This window comes from Micromesistius poutassou (assembly GCF_964030765.1).
Source record: "Micromesistius poutassou genome assembly, contig: SCAFFOLD_2330, whole genome shotgun sequence".
Classification (NCBI taxonomy): Eukaryota; Metazoa; Chordata; class Actinopteri; order Gadiformes; family Gadidae; genus Micromesistius; species Micromesistius poutassou.
In genome coordinates this window covers 25,320-45,108 of record NW_028178305.1, presented here as the reverse complement: position 1 = coordinate 45,108, position 19,789 = coordinate 25,320, and the positions used below count along the sequence as shown (strand labels likewise).

General features: G+C 46.6%; 2 protein-coding genes across 2 annotated transcripts; both read right to left on the bottom strand.

Annotated features, from left to right (window-relative positions):
* Positions 1-206: 206 nt before the first annotated feature.
* Positions 207-12,200, bottom strand: LOC311372723 (progesterone receptor-like). The gene is made up of 9 exons (XM_084489680.1): positions 11,049-12,200; positions 9,946-10,088; positions 9,187-9,303; positions 7,638-7,751; positions 6,866-7,081; positions 5,466-5,610; positions 3,856-3,986; positions 3,377-3,528; positions 207-2,150 (listed from the first exon to the last, which is right to left on the bottom strand). The coding sequence occupies exons 1-9, from the start codon at positions 11,885-11,887 to the stop codon at positions 1,986-1,988; spliced, it is 2,022 nt and encodes a 673-aa protein (XP_084345806.1). The 5' UTR covers positions 11,888-12,200; the 3' UTR covers positions 207-1,985.
* Positions 12,201-12,302: 102 nt separating this feature from the next.
* On the bottom strand, positions 12,303-18,781 carry LOC311372724 (moesin-like). The gene is made up of 14 exons (XM_084489681.1): positions 18,610-18,781; positions 18,324-18,407; positions 18,110-18,205; positions 17,823-17,945; positions 17,381-17,532; positions 17,167-17,250; positions 16,906-17,052; positions 16,710-16,806; positions 16,351-16,514; positions 16,103-16,233; positions 15,634-15,794; positions 15,250-15,342; positions 14,445-14,678; positions 12,303-13,292 (listed from the first exon to the last, which is right to left on the bottom strand). Exons 1-14 carry the CDS (start codon positions 18,631-18,633, stop codon positions 13,128-13,130), a joined length of 1,755 nt encoding a protein of 584 aa, XP_084345807.1. The 5' UTR covers positions 18,634-18,781; the 3' UTR covers positions 12,303-13,127.
* Positions 18,782-19,789: the final 1,008 nt, after the last annotated feature.

Genomic DNA, 19,789 nt, shown 5'->3' with positions numbered 1-19,789 from the left:
GCCCTTGAAGTTAGCCAGACTGCCTTTGCCAGTTCAGGCTTTCATCACTATTCATAAAATAGCCATGGTTACAAACTGGCAGAGCACTGCTGTGTAAAAATACAAATGTCAACTTTTGTCAGTCGCTACAGAAGGTTGAATTTATTAGATCATTTGAGTTACGTTTTTTTTTTTTCAAATTAGTAATAATTAGTCATTACCATGTCCACGGTAGAACTCTCAGTTTAATGATGCATACAATTAAGTATTAACTTGGATGGCAGGACTTTATAGCAGGAAATATATTATATTATGCAATTATACCCCTGTACACCAATAATGAAATGGGGATTGTGTTCAGATGCTGTTTATTTGTCCAATTACATTAGGTGGCAAATGTCAGCAAACCCCACAGATGCTCGATTTTGATTTAAGTGTCAGTTTCAATAGCACCGCTAGATGGCAGTAAAACACAGGGAGACATTTAGAACCGGCAAGCAAGTCTTTGTCATGGACGTGACAAGGAAATCGATAAGATATGCTGGCTCTAGAGCCTAGGGTGTGATCGCAGGCTCTGAGGTCGTGGCCGGGCCTCCAGTGGAAACTATTTCATGGATCCTGCAGTTCTTATTTAATAGTCTACGGAGGAGTGTTTAAAGCACATCACTCCGCTACATCCGAAATACATTTTTAAAAAAAAGAGACGGGGTTCGTGGACATTGACTGTATTGACATTAGAAAGCATTCAAAAGATCTGCGAAGAATTTTGGAAAATTCTCGCTCCCACTCTACGGACAATTAACACTCATGCATCACATCGTGGTAGAACATAAAGCTGTACATAATCGGAACCATTTCGCAGTCAGGCGTCCGGTGAAGCCTTCGCCAAGGCGCGGTAACAAGACGGCACTGGTGACGGGGTCGTCCACCAGCAGTTGCAATATTTGCAAGCGTATACAGAATATTAGTAACACTTTTGTGAAAATGTAGAAAAATTAAAACCGTGACAAAAATGTCCATTCACATTAAGGGCAAGGCGTGCTGTAGTTGGCGATGACACCGTCATCAAAATACCACAAGCAGTACTAAACAAAGATAGCAAACCAATAATCCCCCTCCCTCAAGTCATTATGGATGACATTGGGATAAAGTGAGTGAGCGATTTTTTTTTTCTTTTATCATGATTAAAATTACAAATAGATTATCGACAGTATTTTGTAACAGTCAGTCAGCTTGACCCATGGAAAGCCTTCTGCATCGACCTTGCCCAGGGAGATTAATGAATTAAGAAATTCTGTTCTTGGGTAAGCGTCGATATTTGGGGGACCGGAGACATCCCCGTACAATCATCTACAAAATATGAGTTCTAAGAAAGTAGCCTAGGATGCGTCATACCTGGCTGGTGTGAAATGTATTCTCAGCATGCATAAATATTACAAGCTCTGTTCACCCTCCCCAGAGTCAACCACTATGTTTTCAATGGCCTAATAAAGTTATTTCCTCCAATGCTGTCTATCAATATCAAGAAGAGAAACGCTGTATGCCTGTTGCAAATACAGAGGAACATAAGTTAGACAGACGCAGGTGGAATGTGCTCCAAAAAGTTAAAGTTCTGCTTGTTACTGTAGGCCTACCATATTATTGTCAGTGTTTGTCTGTTTAAGAAACCTTTTCACGTGTGTATGAGTGACTAGGTAGCGAAAGTAATTAAGAGCATGTATCCGTTAGGTTATTGGTGTCCTTTTCTCATGGACCACACATAGCACGTAGTGATGGGTTGTCATAACACCATGAAAGCCAATGTCGTCATGTGAATTAAAAAATTCAAAGTTAAAGTTTTTTTTTTTTTTTTTAAACCCCTTACTACATTTTGTGCTGAATGGATTCATGGTCAGCAGTCTCAGAGCTTGTGTGAACCGTGTTTGCAAGGTTGAAGCCTGAGACTGTGGTGGGGTTGGTGGGGGTGGTGGGGTTGGTGGTGGGGGTTGGTGGGTTGGCTCAGGGTCCTAGCCCGCTTTATGGAACAGAATGGGCTTGACCATGCCCGTGAGGATCTTGGGCACATGGACGCTCACGATCTCCGAGATCATCTCGGGGAAGCTGACGCGGTTCTGCAGCGACTGCGCTTGCACGAAGAGGTCGTAGGTGAACTGGTGGAGCTTCCTGATGATCTGGAAGGACAAAGAACACAGCACACCAGAAGTGGCGCCATGAACGTCGTGTCGTAAGGGACCGCAGTATGCGTGATGAGATGTAATCGAGGAGTTAAATATTAATAAACTACCAGCGCGACTATGGAAGTATTCGCCGCACAAAGAACGATTTGATATATGAGCCGTCATGCATTTGGCAGCCAAATAAAAGTAGAGACTGACTCTCCCCAGCCTTCCCCTAAACGGGCTCTAGGGTTTATGGTGCCTGAAGCGCCATGAGGGGAGTGTGTGTATGTGTATGTGTGTGTGTGTGCATGCGTGCGTGTGCGCGTGTGTGTGTGTGTTCTCCTGTGATGTTCTCTTTAGAGGCAGTCTCCAACGGCACCCAAGGGTGCCCTGCCAGAAAACGCCCCCCCCCTTGGAACAGGAGCCACGATCCAAAACATTTAGGGATTACATTTTCATAAGATGTACTTACAACCTTTAGAAACTAAATCGGCCATATCTTCAATGGCGATCGCGCGGGTAAACAAGACGCAGGGCGGGTAATCTGACCCCGGGTGCTGTGTGTCCGTGAGGACTGGACCCGTGCCGACTTATTTTCAACACGGTGACGCAAGTACGCGTTTGTCAGCCAATCCTCCTGGACAGAGGGGTTTGCTAAACATTGACTTTCGAGTACGTCTCATCCTCGCAGACACATCCACTGTGGATGTGTGGATGTGCTTTCTCTATGTGGATGATCCACACAGAGAAAGCACACCACACACACTGCCCAAATAGAAGGGTATAAGATGACACACTTTTTTTTTTTACCACGGGGACGGGGCGGGAATGGGAAACCATGAGGGGCGGCAGTAGCTCAGGAGGTAGAGCGGGGTTGGCTGGCAACCGCAAGGTTGCTGGTTCGATCCCCGGCTCCTCCTAGCTGAGTGTGGAGGTGTCCCTGAGCGAGACGCCTCACCTGACTGCTCCTGACCCGCTGGCTGGCTGTCGCCCTGCGTGGCTGACTCCGCCGTCGGTGTGTGAATGTGTGCATGAATGGGTGAATGTCAGTCAACACTGTAAAGTGCTTTGGATAAAAGCGCTCTATAAATGAGGACCATTTACCGTTTACCATGACATCCTGGTGGGGCTGGCCCAGGCACAGTGTGACGACGGGGGATTTAAACAGAGGATAGGTGGGGTTGTGGTGGGGGGGGTGGTGGTGGTGGAGGGCGGCGTGGCTTTGAGCGATTCCTTACCGGGTGCAGATAGTCCAGCAGCTGGGTGAGTTGAAAGAGTCTCTGTGTGCGGGTGGTCTCGCCGTGGTGGCTGGCCAAGCGGTCCAGCTCGTTGATGTAGGCCGTCCGCAGCTTGTCAAAGCCCCGCTGGTTCTTCAGGCCCTCCACGGGTACTGGGGTGGCAGGGGAGGCAGAAACAGGACATTTATTCCCCCAACCAAACCCAAAACTCACTTTTTGGTTTTTAAAAAATTCACCCCACTCTGCTTTGGTCCTTCTCAGCACGGCTGGTCACTTATCCAGAGCAGTGAACCGTGAATTCTGATACGGATACATCATGAAGGTGCAGGTGTCTTGTTCAGGTGAGCCTACAGGTGCGGCGATTGCGAAAGACGGTTTAAGCGGTTAGGGGGAAACCCCCCCCCCACTCTCCAGCCAACAGCCGACCGCCGCGAGGTGTGTGCCGAGTGGCTGTGGAGACAACGGCGGTCGGGACTCACTGATGCTGAAGAGGAGCAGGGCCTTCATGCAGAGGTACTCCTCCTGGGTGACCCGCAGCATGCTGAAGCGCTGCGACAGGAGCTGCATCCTCACACAGTGCTCGTACATGCTGGACACCTGCATCCGCTGCCTGGGGGGGGGGGGCGGAGATGCATGGTGAGGGGGAGAGGGGGGATGGGAGGCAGGATGGGGGGGGGGGGGGGGGGGGTGACAGACGAAGACATCAGAACCGTGTGATGGGCAGTGGGAGATGGATGATGTGGTGTGTGTGTGTGTGTGTGTGTGTGTGTGTGTGTGTGTGTGTATGTGTGTGTGTGATGTGCACCCGATGGTCGTACAGAGAGGAGGGGGAGAGGGAAAGGAAAAATAAGAAAAAGAAGTAGCGGTATTGGTGAGAAAAATAAGCGAAGATGGATAATGGAAAATGAGAACGAGACGGAGAGGCAGAGAAAAATGAGGGTCAGATGCAAGGGCACGCGTATCCATTACCATTCAGGTCGGCTGCAGCCAGCTAGAGTGACAGAGGTCTAATGCAGACTGAATGAGCACTTTGCTGGCTGCATGAAACATCAGACAGACACGGGCAGCTCCAGGGGACCCTGGGCTCGCTTTAGGATTCCACACACACAGGCTGCCTCGCCGCCGCCGCCGCCGTGCCGACTCAACCCAGCTCTCTCATGGAGAGGAGGGCCAGGGTAGGGGGAACCCACCGTCTCCGTGTCACATTACGGCTGCTTCTCGTCTACACAATCACACTCTTCTTGCTATTTACTTGTTTCTCTTCCTGTTTATGTGTTCCTTTGTTTGACTCTAAACGAAACGCTCATGAGCTAATTCCGCCAACAGAATCGTCATTTCTGTTAATATATACACCGCTTATTAAATGTCAGTGTTTTTCCATGATATTTCTATAATGACAATAATGACATTGTCACAACTGAGGAGGCACCGATGATTCAAGTTCATAACAAAAAAAGAATTGGGATGACCAAAATCGTTTTTTTTTTAAATAGTATATATAGGTTTTGCATGGCTGATTTTATTTTAGTAATTCTGGATTCACGTACGGGAAATAATTCAAAATAAAAGCGTGCTTATGTGTCTCGATACCACCCCAAGATCTAAGACAGAGAGACAGTGTGAACAGTTAGAACGGGAGCTTTATGAAGGGAACTTAATAAAAGTGAAAGTTTTAAGATGAAAGCAAAAATAACTGATACATAGACAGAAGCTCTCTTCTTGGCTAAATTGACGAGGATGTTTAAATCTTGAAATGGAATAAATGATGAATTTGGGCGATTCCTCTCGGGGCTACGTGTATAGCAGGTGCAAGGGGGGAAAGGAGGGAAATAAAAAATATATACTTGTTTACTCCGCAATGAGTAAGTGGGCCCACTTTGGGAGTGTGTGCTCAGTTTGTGTTCCCAGTGACAGTTCAAACCCCCCGATGCATAAACAAACTATAATGGCAAATTTTTATGTGGGGGTGAGCAGACAGGCAATAGTTTATTCAATAGAGAGAACAAACTTAATAACGGAATAGGGAAACTTTTTCAGAACTCTTAAGGGAAACAGCTTCAGGTAATGCAATGTTTAGCGTTTGACATACTCATCAAAGATCAGGTCTGGAGCAAAGTACAGCCTGGAGCCATTAGTGAGGGTGTAAGACCGCCACCCAAGGGCAAACACCATCACCCCCATCCATGAAGACTGGATCACAAACATCTGGTCGTCCACGTGCATGTCGCGGAAACCTGCCCAGGTGAGGGGGAAACAGTCACCTGACCACTCTTTTCATGTGTATTACTACATTACTACATTCAATGAAAAACAATTCTTCATTCTTTAAACAAAGACATGGTTGGTGTGTATAGCGTGAGCTGGTGTTGCTTCTGTTATACACGTGAACAGATCGCCCTCTTGTGGTAGATATCAGAAATATGCCAATTCTGTTGGATTTTTCCTCAAATGTATTTCCAATCTTTGCTCTGCCACGGTATGCATTTAATAGAAAAATGAACGTGTATGACTGTATGTTAACCTTTATGGAAATATTAAATCTGGAAGAAGATTTTTGCCAGGTCTTGTTTAGCGTTTAACATTTGGCCTGGGCGACTTGACTTTGTAGGCATTGTATTTATTTGCATGTATTGCATCTATTTGTTAATTCTTCCAACATAATACACACACACACAGAAAGATGAACAAGAGACAGAAAGATAGAGATGGATAAGAGACAGAAAGATAGAGATAGACAAGAGACAGAACGAGAAAGTGACAAATTATAAAGATAAAGAGACATACAGAGAGAATCAGAAAGATAGAAATACAGATAGAGAGAGATATATACACAGAGAAAGATAGAGACACAGACAGACATACAGCAAGATAGAGAGAGATAGACATACATATATAAAGATAGAGACACATACAGACATACAGCAAGATAGAGAGATAGACATACACAGAGAAAGATAGAGACACAGACAGACATACAGCAAGATAGAGAGAGAGATAGACATACATATATAAAGATAGAGACACAGGGAAAGAGCTACAGTGAGATAGAAAGACAGGGTGCTAGATTTACACAAAGCAAGCAAGAGCAAGAGATGGATATACAGAGACTGAGATAGAGAGACAGAGCGATAGACAAGAGACAGATAGACAAGAGACAGAGGCAAGAGATGGATACACACACACACACACACACACACACTCACACACACACACAGATAGACAGTTAGGCCCCGTCCCAATACCTCCCCTAACCCTAGATTTTTGCCCTAACCCTAGATTTTGCGTGTTCTCGTATAGGGGTAGGGTGTCCCATTACTGTAGGGAGCAAGGGGGAGTGCTATTTTGCCCTTATAATCAACCCTCAAAAACGTAGTGAGGTCCGATGCAGGCTTAAAACAAAGTGGAAGATTTACTGTTGAGGGCACTCCAAACCAAAGTGGAAGTTTTAAGGGGTGGGGGGGGGGGGGGAGAAATGGGACAGAAGTGTACCTGGTATGGCTTTGGCCCAGTGCACCACGGTCACCAGCTGCCTCTCGCCCAGCTCGTTGAGGCTGGTGAGCAGCGAGCTGGAGCTGTCGGGCAGCGCGGGGTCATGGCCCGCGTTCACCACCGTGGGCTCAATGGTCTGCAGCTGGCTGAGCAGGGACAGACAGGAGTCCAGGCTTGGAGAGGGGCCGGGGGCCAGGCTCTGGGTGTAGGCTGCAGCTGGGGGGGGTGAAGACAAGGAGCAGAGCCTTAGCCGAAGCAGACAGGGGCGGAGGAGAGAGCGGGCCGGTGGATATACGGTGTGGCAGGATGGACGGGTCGATGTTAAGCGCAACCGCATAGCATTAGACAAGGAAGTGACCTGCCCCCCCCCCCAAACGTGCATACACACACACACACACACACACACACACACACACACACACACACACACTTTCCACCCGGTGATGACCCTCAGACATCTCTCTACACTCTAAATAATATTGATTATAATATGATAAGCCATTTCTTCAAACATAAAAAAAGTTTGATATAAATATTTGAACGAATTGCCCCCCTCGTGTTTTTTTTCCCGTACTGAAAGGCATTGCTGTGGAGGGACCGCGTCAGTAACACTGACGATATCCCTGCTGCTGCTGTCGAGTCGGCCTCGAGTCACTGTGGACAGAAACTAGGAACACTGACTGAATGTGAGGCACAGGGGAAGCACCTGGAGACGGACAGAATACCGATGGCTACAGAGCGACAGGACACAGACAGACAGCCTGAGCCTCACCTGCGTGGCTTGTGGGGGAGATCCCGCCGGCTTCCAACACTCCATCGCTCCCCAACGCCCGGGGCATCTCCTCATCCCTGCTTCGCGTTTGACTGGCGACCTTTAGCCTCCGACCTGAGAGGAAGGGTACAGAAGAGACCAGGATACAATAACACGGCCGATCGGAAAGGAAAGGACACTTCTCAAAATTCCAAAAACAACACTTTATTCAATAAAAAAATTGTACACAGCTATAAACAGAGTCAATTAAAGAGAACAGAACAAAGGAAACCGGTAAATAGTTCCAAATGCTTTGTGTCAAGCCAACCGTTTTATTTGCCATGCTTATTACACAAAAAAGGACAGGGCCAATAAAGGAAAACAGCTTGAGGAATGAGCCAACCTCCAATAAGAAAATTATGACAATAATATTGTTATTAATTTCCTTAAGGTTGTGGGCGAGCGCTTTTGTTTGGCTCTGTCCTCCTGGATTGAGACGTTGGCCTGCTCTGAAATCAAATGGTTACAGTATATCTGGGCCGAAGGACCATTTGAGGATAATTTAGACGTGTTAGAAGTGTCCACACGTCTTTGACTAAATTCTGCTGATATTTAGCACTCGTAACGAAAAGTCAAACTCAGTTCACTCACGGTGTGTTCCCGGAGACAGGGAGAGGGGGAGACAGGGAGAGGGGGAGACAGGGAGACAGGGAGAGAGGGAGACAGAGAGAGAGGGAGACAGGGAGAGAGGGAGAGAAGGAGAGAGAGAGACAGGGAGACGGAGACAGGGAGAGAGGGAGACGGAGACAGGGAGAGAGGGAGACAGGGAGAGAGGGAGACAGAGAGAGAGGGAGAGAAGGAGAGAGGGAGACAGGGAGAGAGGGAGACAGGGAGAGAGGGAGAGAAGGAGAGAGGGAGACAGGGAGAGAGGGAGACAGAGAGAGAGGGAGACAGGGAGAGAGGGAAAAAGGGAGACAGGGAGAGAGGGAGACAGGGAGACAGGGAGAGAGGGAGACAGGGAGAGAGGGAGACAGAGAGAGAGGGAGACAGGGAGAGAGGGAGAGAAGGAGACAGGGAGAGAGGGAGACAGGGAGACAGGGAGAGAGGGAGACAGGGAGAGAGGGAGACAGGGAGAAAGGGAGAGAGGGAGACAGGGAGAGAGGGAGAGAAGGAGAGAGGGAGAGAAGGAGAGAGGGAGACAGGGAGAGAGGGAGACAGGGAGAGAGGGAGAAAGGGAGACATGGCGAGAGGGAGACATGGCGAGAGGGAGACAGGGAGAGAGGGAGACAGGGAGAGAGGGAGAGAGGGAGACAGGGAGAGAGGGAGAGAGGGAGACAGGGAGAGAGGGAGAGAGGGAGACATGGAGTAAGGGAGAGAGGGAGACAGGGAGAGAGAGAGAGGGACAGAGGGAGAGAGGGAGACAGGGAGACAGGGAGAGGGAGACAGGGAAAGAGAGAGAGAGGGACAGAGGGAGAGAGGGAGACAGGGAGAGGGAGACAGGGAGAGAGGGAGTTGGGGAGACAGGGAGACAGGGAGTTGGGGAGACAGGGAGACAGGGAGAGAGGCTCACCTTTGAGGCTCATGCCAGACATGAAGCATCTCTTGAGACGACATGAGGCACAGTTCTTTCGCCTCAGCTTGTCGATGGTGCAGTCATTGCGACCGGCACAGAGGTGGTTCTGTTTACCTAGGGACACGCGAGCACACACACACGTACACACACACACACACACACACGTACACACACACACACACACACACACACACACACACACACACACACACACACACACACACACACACAACACACACAACACACACACAACACACACACAACACACACACACACACACACACACACACACACAGTACTTAAGCAATGCCCCCGCTACCGGTCGTAACAACAACATGTAGGCGTGAACAGATGACAAAAAAACGAGCTCTATCTCTCTGGCTGCTTCTCTCTACCGCTCACATCCAAGGTCACTCTGCCCCCACTCTGTGACAGAGTTGGTGGGCTTAATTGAACGGGATGGTAAATAATGGCCAATAGGCATTTGCGTGAGTGTATGTTTGTAACGTGTTTGTGTGTATATGTGTTTGCAGTATAACACACACACTACTTTGTATTTAGTACTTTGTGTGTGTGTGTGTGTGTGGGTTAAGGTGTAACTGTCTTGTATAACTACAGTTTGCTGTTAATGTTTAGAGGTGACACAAATTAACATTTGTGTGTACTTTCAGCTGTAACTGCTTTATAGTTGTTTCTTGTTGCTGTTTATTGTGCGTCAAAGTTGGTGTGTGTGTGTGTGTGTGTGTGTGTGTGTACCTGCTGCAGCCCTCTTGAAGAACACTTTGCAGCTTCCGCAGGTGACGGCCCCGTAATGACAACCTGAGGCATCGTCGCCACATACTTGACACACTCGACGGTCCGACAGGTGCATGCTCATTCCTGGGAAAATATCATCATATCTACACACACACACACACACACACACACACGCACACACAAACACAAACCGCCGAATTAAAGAGTAGAGTAGTACACCAGTATGTCTGTATGAAAGAAGAATAGATCACATATCACGGAAAGAGATGAAAGATTAATAGGTGTTAATGTGTCAGAGCCATTCAACCTTTGGCTCTTAGGCTGAATCACAAGACGGCAGTATTATCGTTGAAAATACATCCTGGCAAAGGGAAGCCAGGCAATGCAGACACGCGACGCCATGAACTGTGGTCGACCAGCGAAGTCAAGAGCTGCACAACACACACGAGTACAGCATGGCTATTCATAGAGTTGACAACGTGTGTAAAAGGTAGATTATCAGTAAATCCCATTAGCTAAGCACCTCAGAATGTAAGGCACTGCTCCACGAGTAAACGTAGGAAACTTTAGAAAGATCGGCAGCAGTAGGCTAAAACTCAATTACATTCGTTTTCTTCAGATTATTATTTTGGAGAAAGGTCTGGAAGGATATTTTCTACTAATATTATATCATATTTGTATGCATATAATAGGCCTATATTAATACAAACCAGAATGATATTTATTCGTAAAAAAAAAATGAAATAGCCGCCTTTTTAATGGCACTGATAAACGTCCGGTAATTTGAGCAGTATAATAAGACACCACAAAAACCGATCGTGGGGTTTAGAGGTTTAGGCTGAGTTGAACAACACCATTCATCAGAGTCATCACATTCTCATGAGTACAAAATAATACCATGCTGAAATGTTTATAGGTCACCAACGAAGACAGCTGCATCATCGTCCGCAAACCTTACTTTCACTCTACCACGGTTAAATAAAACTGCAATAACTGCAGTCAAATAGGCCCGATTTACGAAGACTAAAATTATTTGAAGGGTCACCAGAGGAAGGCCTTTGACCTATAGGACAGAATGTCTTTATTTAACTTGGGGAACATACCTGAAACTTGGATCTCTGTATTCCACCCAACTGGGAGATTCGGTCTTGATGTTGGAGTAATGTCCCAGGCGTTGTGGAACCGCAGTTTGGTAACTTCCCACCTGGCCGTACCCCTGAGCCATCACTGTCTGTACGCCACTGCTTGCATCCCCGTGGTCGTCGCCGGAGGGGGCACAATAGCAGTGCTGCCTCGGTCCAAAAGAGGGTTGCCCGTAGTAACAGTATTTGCAGGACAAATTATGGCCGCATGATCTACCGCGCTCCGGTTCGGTCCGACCGCTGTTTAGTACATGCTCACCGACGCACCACATCCCCGGTGTGTCCCTGAAAATTGGCGAGGTCGAGTCGTCCAGTCGGCGAGACGCGGACGGCTCGTCCACCGCGTTCATGATAAACAAGTTGGACTCCTTGACGACATATCGCGCTGTCGCGGGATGACCGCGCGTCTCGGCCAGCGCGAACTCTGCTTGACTGGATCCGAGCAGATCCATACTGCCCCGATACATGTCACCAGCAGACACCTGATCAAAGGTACCCTGCTGCTCCATCTCCTCCTCCGGGTCATTCGGCCGCCCCCTGATCACTTCGGGGGTCACGCGTCCACCTGGTCCGAACTCTGGCGCACTTTGCGTGCTGTTGGTGGCGGCAGATGGGACGCTTTCTCCGAAGCCGTTCTTGGAGCCATTATTCAGGTCGCTGGGCTGTGGAGCCGAATCCAAGCCCAGGGACACGGATACGGCGGTGCTGAGCTCAATGGTCGCCGGGCAGGGACACGGCTTTCCTGCGATATATTGCCGATCGCCTCCGTTCGCTGACGACGCTCCCGCGTGGAAAGACATTTGTGATCGTTTCTTTACGGTGGATGTGTAACTAGGCTACACAAGAGGAGAAGCAATGTTTCCGACAAGAGGGGACTGGCTTACCATGCGAAGACCCGTCATGTGCTAAGGTCACTCTCAACGCAGCTTCTTTTTCGTAGTGAATTAAAGTATTTTCCCATTTGCTCTCCGAAGCACAGCGGTCGTTAGGTTTCAATTCAAGTATGTGTGTTCTACTAAATGAAGTATCCAGCCATATCAAACGGTGAGGTTTTACCTAACTTGACAAGTGCGTTTTTTTCCCCCTTCCAAAAGTAAAACCACTCGATCGTTACTTCTCAACGCTTCTTTGACGTAGGGGGGTGGGGGGGGGGAGGCGGTGGATTAAAATTATGTCTGCAACTTCAGCTAGAAAAAATACAGACCGTCACGTCATTTGGTATCCAGCACCGTGCCTGCCCGGCCCGCCTCTAGATCTCGGCTGCCGAATGGTGGTGGTGAATCCGCGATAATCTCGCGTTGCCAATCACACGAGACAACCAACCAGATCAGTACAGGTGCGGCCGCCTCGGAGACACCCGCGTCTAGCGAGGGTTTGGAAAGTTTTTAATCATAGAAGTGGAGCGCTATGTTGTGGTTCTTCCTTTTCTATTCACTGTGCGGTAAATTGAAGGTTTGGTGGACTACTTGATCAAATTGATTTGTTGCATTTTATTATTGTTTTGCGATCATTGATCATCGATTACTGCCTGGTAACCACACACACACACACACACACACACACACACACACACACACACACACACACACACACACACACACACACACACACACACACACACACACACACACACACATTACAGGCAATTGTTGGCATACACATGAAAAATGTAGGATACATAAAAATACGATTGGTCTACTAGATATCATATTGACTTCCCTAGGCTATATAGTAACAATTTTAACATTGTAAATTATGCTCAGGTTTTGGCAATGCGATCTTGAAAATATTGATTGAATAGGCTACACGGACTATGCATATCGTGCGAACAACATATTTTTTTAAGTGGTCTACATTTTATGGAACTTCAAACATTAAGTCAAATCATTTAAATGCCACCGTGGAATGGGGTTAGGCTACATCCTGCGTTGGCGTTCTGACTCCGCAGGATGCATCATCAATAACGTCTGAAACTTTGTTATCTCGGTGTTTGTCAGTTTCTTTCTGCCTCATTATTACCGCTCATATGCCCCCCCCCCCTCACATGGACTCAAACTCGTCGATGCGCTGCTTTGTGTTGCCCTGTCGGATCTGGCGGAGGGTCTTGTATTTGTCCCGACCAGCCTTGACGTTCGCCGCGTGGATCAGGTCGTTCGGGGTCTTCTTCGTCTCATCTACGGCGCAAGCCAAGTCAGTGCTCAAGAACTGGAGGGAGCACCGGGCCATGCACACGCACACGCACACGAACACACACACACACACACACACACACACACACACACACACACACACACACACACACACACACACACACACACACACACACACACACACACACACACACACACACGCGTAAACCTCACACGAAAGACTGGGAAAACTGCAGCCCACCCCCCCAACACACACGCAAAACGTAGGCATACTAATCAAAAGCTTCTATTGTGTTTTTCTGTTATTTTTGGTAGGCTACCACACGACAATGCTTTTGTTGTTGGTGAGGACGGGATGCAATTTATTTTCTTCATAATAGAACTGGATGAAAACTGCAGATTCCTCCATACCTATTTGATAATGCAACATGGGTGGCATGATAAAATACTTTTTTTTATTCTGTGCAAATATATATTAATATTGTTACATTTGTAAAAAGATTGGTTGGAAAGCAGGCTGCAAGATGCCATTGACAAAGGCAATATTACTATGTATTTTACTACTATTACTGTGTATTTACTAGTATAATGGTAAAGGGCATGTGTTTACAATTCTAAGAGAAGGTCATGCATTTTGTATCTTTGCATTTACAGTTAATATATTAACTTCACTGTCGCCCTGCGTGGTTGACTCCGCCGTGAATGTGTGCATGAATGGGTGAATGTCAGTCAACACTGTAAAGCACTGAAACTTTATAAAAGCGCTATATAAATGAGGACCATTTACCATTTATAAATTAAAAAAAATATTTAAAATCTTTGCTAGTTATATTCTCATTCTCTTCTGTTCCACCTCCCATGCATTGGAAGTCTTATTTCCAGTTTCAATATGTATCATGTCCTACAATTGGCATCATATGCAATGCCTTATGAGCTCTCCTTAACGGATACAGCTATAGTTCCGTTCCATAATGTATTTTTTTTTTACCGGCCAATCAATAGTTTAATACACAGCCCTGAATCCTCTTTACCTGCCAAACAGCAGCCTATACATCTCTCCGCCATTGGCTCATGTCAGGTACTCATTTTCGACCCGGTTCCATTCTCTCTCACAAATAAATAATGTATAGGGCTTTGTCGTTTGAATATATCTGATGATGTGTGATTTACGGTATATACTTGTACGTGTACAGCCAACGGCACAGACCTTGAGATTCTTGCGCAGCCTCTTGTTCTTTTGGGCCTCGGTGACTCTCTCCTCCTCGCTGCGGTCCCGTACCATGTCCGGCGAGGTGAGCTCAGCGCTCGCCTCGGCGCTGCTCTCGTCCGTCTCGTCGTGCTCGTGCATGTGGCTGTGCACCGTGGCTTGGATGTGGACGCCCAGGAGTTTGCTCTTCAGATCCACTTTGGTTCGTTCAAGGTCACCCTCCACGGCCATTGCCTGTCAACGCGTGCACACGGGGAGTTCAGGAGAACTCCCATTGTGGACGCCACAGTGGTTTCCTAATGGAAGGTTCCTGCCTGGGAATGTTATGCAGAACTCCCACTGATCTACGCTCGTTGAGTGATATTGGAACTCACTCACAGTGACTCTTATTAACAAGTCAAACATGTGTAATGGAGATACAATAATGAAGAATAGTCAAATATTTTGTTTTAAGACAAAATTATGTTATAATATAATTATTAAACAACAAAAGCCGGATCTAAATGCCAAATGGACATGCGTTGCCACTTACTGGCAAACAGGCACACACTCTGCTGCCAACCTACTGAAGTTTCCAAGGTCTTCCTTGCCCCCTCCCCTTTTTTTTTTTCTTAACTTGACGTGAGCACTGTCGCCAGGTCCAACTTCTGAAGTTTTAGGAATTAGACAACACTGCGCTCAGTGACAGAAAACCGAACTTTTTTTTTCCGTAGTTTCTTTTCTTTTCTACCAAGGTCTCGCTGGAGTCACCGAGCTCATCTTTAATTCATTCATCATCACTTAACTTTTTTCCGCTGATGCTCACCCTTGTCTTCCACCTCTTTGCCTCCTCGTCCTTTTTTTTCTTGGCATCCTCCAGCCTGGATATCTTAGAGGTAAGCTCTGCGAGCTCCGTGGCCTGCACACATGCACACAAATGGGGGACAAGTGACAAGTTAAGAGATCAGGGATTTCCGATCAGGCTTCTGTTTGACAATGTGTTCATTTATATGCGAAAAAAACTTCAGAGCATTTTTTATTTGGGTGTGTGACTTTTTTTTTTTTATTTGCATGTGGACTCTATCTAAATGTATAAGTAATCTGTGATTTATGTGCGGAAAAAAAAGAGAAACATTTCTTCTGAGTCTTTTGGCTTCTTGATATCTTTTGAGTGTGTGCGTTTTAAGTTAAGTGAGTTGTGCAACAGCACCAGATTCTCCTGGTTCTTCAGCTGGTGCTCCGACTGGTTCATCAGCACTGCCTTGGCCTCCACCGCTGCCTTGCGGTCCTTATCAAGACGCTCAGCCTCCGCCTGAGCAATCTTTCTCTCTTTCTCCAACTCCAGGGCCCTCCGAGTCTGCTCCTCCAGCTCTGAAGAACACAAACCCTCCAAGGTTTCGTTACCACACACACACACACACACACACACACACACACACACACACACACACACAAAGGGAGTTGTGCGGACACATATGAACAAGAACTTATTGATTCTACCCAACAAGCAGATGTCGTTTCTAAACGACCATTCAGAGGTAATTACTACTGAAAAACTGACAATTCTGAAACCGAGAGATGTTCCAAAAAATAACAAGAAGCCTGCTTTGGGTCTTTGTATGACACTGGGGAAAGGAAGATGTGATTTAGACTCATTTGTATTTGGATTCTTGTCATACCGTCCTGAGCCCTCTTTGTCTGCTCCTCAATCTGTCTCAGTCTCTCCATCAACTCCATGGTCTCCCGGGCAATCTTCTCAGTTTCCTTCTCAGCGTTCTCACGCTTTTTTTTCTCACTCGCGAGCAGAGCCCTGACAAAAATAAAATAAAAACAAAAATAATTGCAGCCAAAACCTTTTCACAGCGCATGACGACTTTGTGCAAACAATTCCCTCATCGACAAACCGATAGCGCTCCCTCGTCCTCACCTCTCCATTTGCCTTTTGCTCTTCTCCTCCTTGGCCTGGGCTTTCATCTGCTGCACCTCGATGGTGTCCGGCTTCCTCCTCCTCATGTACAGGTCGTGGTTGCCCATGCACAAGGCCAGGATGCGCTTGTTGATGCGCAGGCGTGGAGCGTAAAATACAAAGTCCTTGGAACAAAGGCACAGATGAAATGACACAGGATTACAAACCTGATTGGTGCTCAAATACATCACCGGCAACACATCCTTTAAGTAACTTATTCAGACACTGTGGCCATTAAAGAGATGTATGCAAGACCTTATGTGGCCGGAGGAGTTTTTTAAGGTGGAGGCATAGCAGTAAACAAGAAAGGGTGGAAGTACCGGGGCTTTCTTGTCAATTGGCTTGATGACAAACTTCTTGTCATTAAAGGAGATGTTTCGAATTTCGCTCCATGGAAAGCCGATCTTTGGAGTCATCCTGGTGTTTTATGGAGACAGAGATAATGAGCTGAGAAGTCGGACACAATGGCTTTACCATGGACAACGCTGCTAAATGGCTTTGCCAAATTGTTCCTACTTGTCCATCTTGTCGTATATGTTGAGGCCGAGGGCGTCTACACCCAGCCACAGTTCGGATCCTTTCTTGTTCTTGATGTTGAAGTAGTTCACCCCGTACATCTCCAGGTCCTGGGCAATCTTCAGATACTCCACCATGCCATCTTCTCTGTGGAGTAAATTCTCCAGGACATAAGACCACAGGGATGTTTGTGTGTGCCAGGTGTGCGTGTGCCTGTGAGTGAGACAGTGTGTGCACGCAGGCTCTGCAGAGCTGTGTTACCTCAGCATGCCCTTGTGTTCCTGGTGCCAGACCTGGATCCGTTCCTCCCACTGACTGTTGTTGAGCTTGTGTTGCTCCAAAACCCTGGTTTCCATCACAAAAACAAACAGCGATCAGATCACTACAGCCCCAATTTAATGTTAAAAAATGGACAACACATGCTAAATGAATAAAAAACACACTAATTGATATCAATTAGCACGCGTGAGGTCACCTCTGCGGCAGTAGTTTCTCTTTTGCCAGGTACCCTGGGATGTGGTAGTCCTTTCTGTAATCCCCATGTTTGGTTTGAACGGCGTAAGAGGCAAGCAGTACTGCGGTCTCTGGTGGGCAGTAGATGTCATCATTCAGAATGCTTTCTTTAACCTGGAACACATTACAGTGGGTTGCGTTTTACACAGTGCATCACAGATACACTGAGTTTTATCAATTCCTACTTCAGCAAAACAAATGTGAGCACGAAGTGGCTGTCACAGCGGGCCTCTGCAATTGCAGTCCATTAAACGTTAAGCGAATACATCAAACACGGACACAGACACACACGTCTTGGCTTGTGTGTGTATGACGGCCGATTAAAATGTGAATGTGTTGTGGTTCTTTTGACAGTGGAGAGGGGAGTGTTCTTTGGTGCTCGCATGCAAGCTGTCACTCATAACCTGCAAGAAGAAGAGCCTCTGCGTGGCCTCCTGAATTAGCTCGTCGGCGACGTCTTCCGGGTAAAACTTGCCTCTGAACTTGATCAACAGCGGGTTCTCCCGCTTTACATCCTGCGCCGTCACCTGGGATGGGGATTCCCAGCAGGGCGACAGTGAAATTAAGATAAGCTCTAATGAGCCCCCATGGCGGTGACATTTACTAAGGGGGGTGGGGGGGGGCGATAATAAATAAAAGCATGATGTAAGATTTACAAACCAAGCGGACACAAACTTTCCCGTAGGCCTACCCGCTTGTTGAGTTTGAGCCAGGTGGAGAATCCTTTACTATCCTGGAACTGAAGGCCGAAGAACCAGGTCTCTCTCAGCCCGATTGTCTTCACTATCTGATGCCACAAAGAAAATCCATAATGAAATCCATGAAATGGATCTTGTTAAATGAGTATTATGGAGCGTTATTGGAGTCGGGCTTGTGCGCAGGCCCACGGAGCGGTGTAGGCCTACCTGGTCAAAGAGTTGCTTGCCGGTGGTGCTATGGAGGATAGCGAACTCCAGCTCGGCGTCCATGGTGGTAACGCGAACATTTATCTGGCAGAAACACATTGAGATACAGCAGGGGGAGGGTCCCCGAGTGGTCAGGCCTTCTGTGTCATGAGACACAAAAGATAACGGGTGCAGATGCAGAACTATTCTGTCACATTACAATGGCAATAAACAAACTTTGCCACATTCCTTTTAATGTATTTTTCACAGGTAAATGACCAAAAAAGCAATACAAGGGGTTCCTTACATTCTTCTGTTCAACCAGGAGCATCCAATCGCAAGAGGTTGGTGGGGACTACAATCAGAAAATGAAGCTCACAGTTTAATTGCGATACATTCACGACTGAAACCATGGTTCATGAAGTCATTTACGATTGGGTTCCAGTGATGAGACTATTTGTTTGGTGTTAATCTTACATAGGGCCTACATGTTTTTGAAACGCTGCTCGCTGTTGGTCATGTTAATGATATAGGACTAATCATTCCAAGGTGTGTGTTGAAATAGGCCTATGTGTTGAAGTAGGACTATATACACTTATACACAGGATTATATGCTTATTGCGTACTTTATCCTTTATACATGATTGCTACTTTAACTGTGGTTAAATGTAAAATTCCAGAGACCCAACACATTCTTTCTCTCTACTAATAATGTATGGTTTTAGTGTTTAATGTTATGTATATCCAAAACAAAGCAATATAAAATTAACAAATAAAGTATAATAAAGGTAAGTCAATTACGTCCAAAAACAAATACAATTCATGTATGATGGATGACAACTATAGCATGCAGATGACAATGCCTCTGGAAATGAAAGAATATACAATACTGTGAGCTATAGCTCTTTCATTGTTTCATTGTTGCTTGACAACATAAAAGTACTGGTGGAACTGGTGGAAACCACAATGACAACCAGGGCCAACTAGAATAACAGCTATCATGTTTCAAAACAGGAACTAGAGATTTTATGAGTCTGTTAACAAGCCTGCACAACTGCAAGTGGTACACAGCTGCATTAATGTTAAAGTAATTAATGTCCTCCTATGCAGCCATGATGGTTAGAATTTAATCAACCTAGGTATGAGATACTATTTCTGTTTGAAGTATAGTACAGCCCCGGGTTCATCTTGAGTTGGGAATTTCAAAGGAAATGTTATCATCCCTGGAAAGACCATGACCCTTTCTGTTGGGTAAAGCGAAACACTGTAGGGGATGGGACGATTCTTCTCACACATTGTGAAAGAGCATTAAGAGCTTTTAGATGGTTAAACAGTGCAAATTGTGATGGCCTGAGAATGGGACTGAAGATTGCCAAGAGTTCGGGATAATGTTTTAGCTTTGACATGTGACGACAACCCTCCACCAGGGTATTTGGTAAATGATGTGTTAAGCAACGTTAAAAAATGACTCACTCTTGTTATTAATG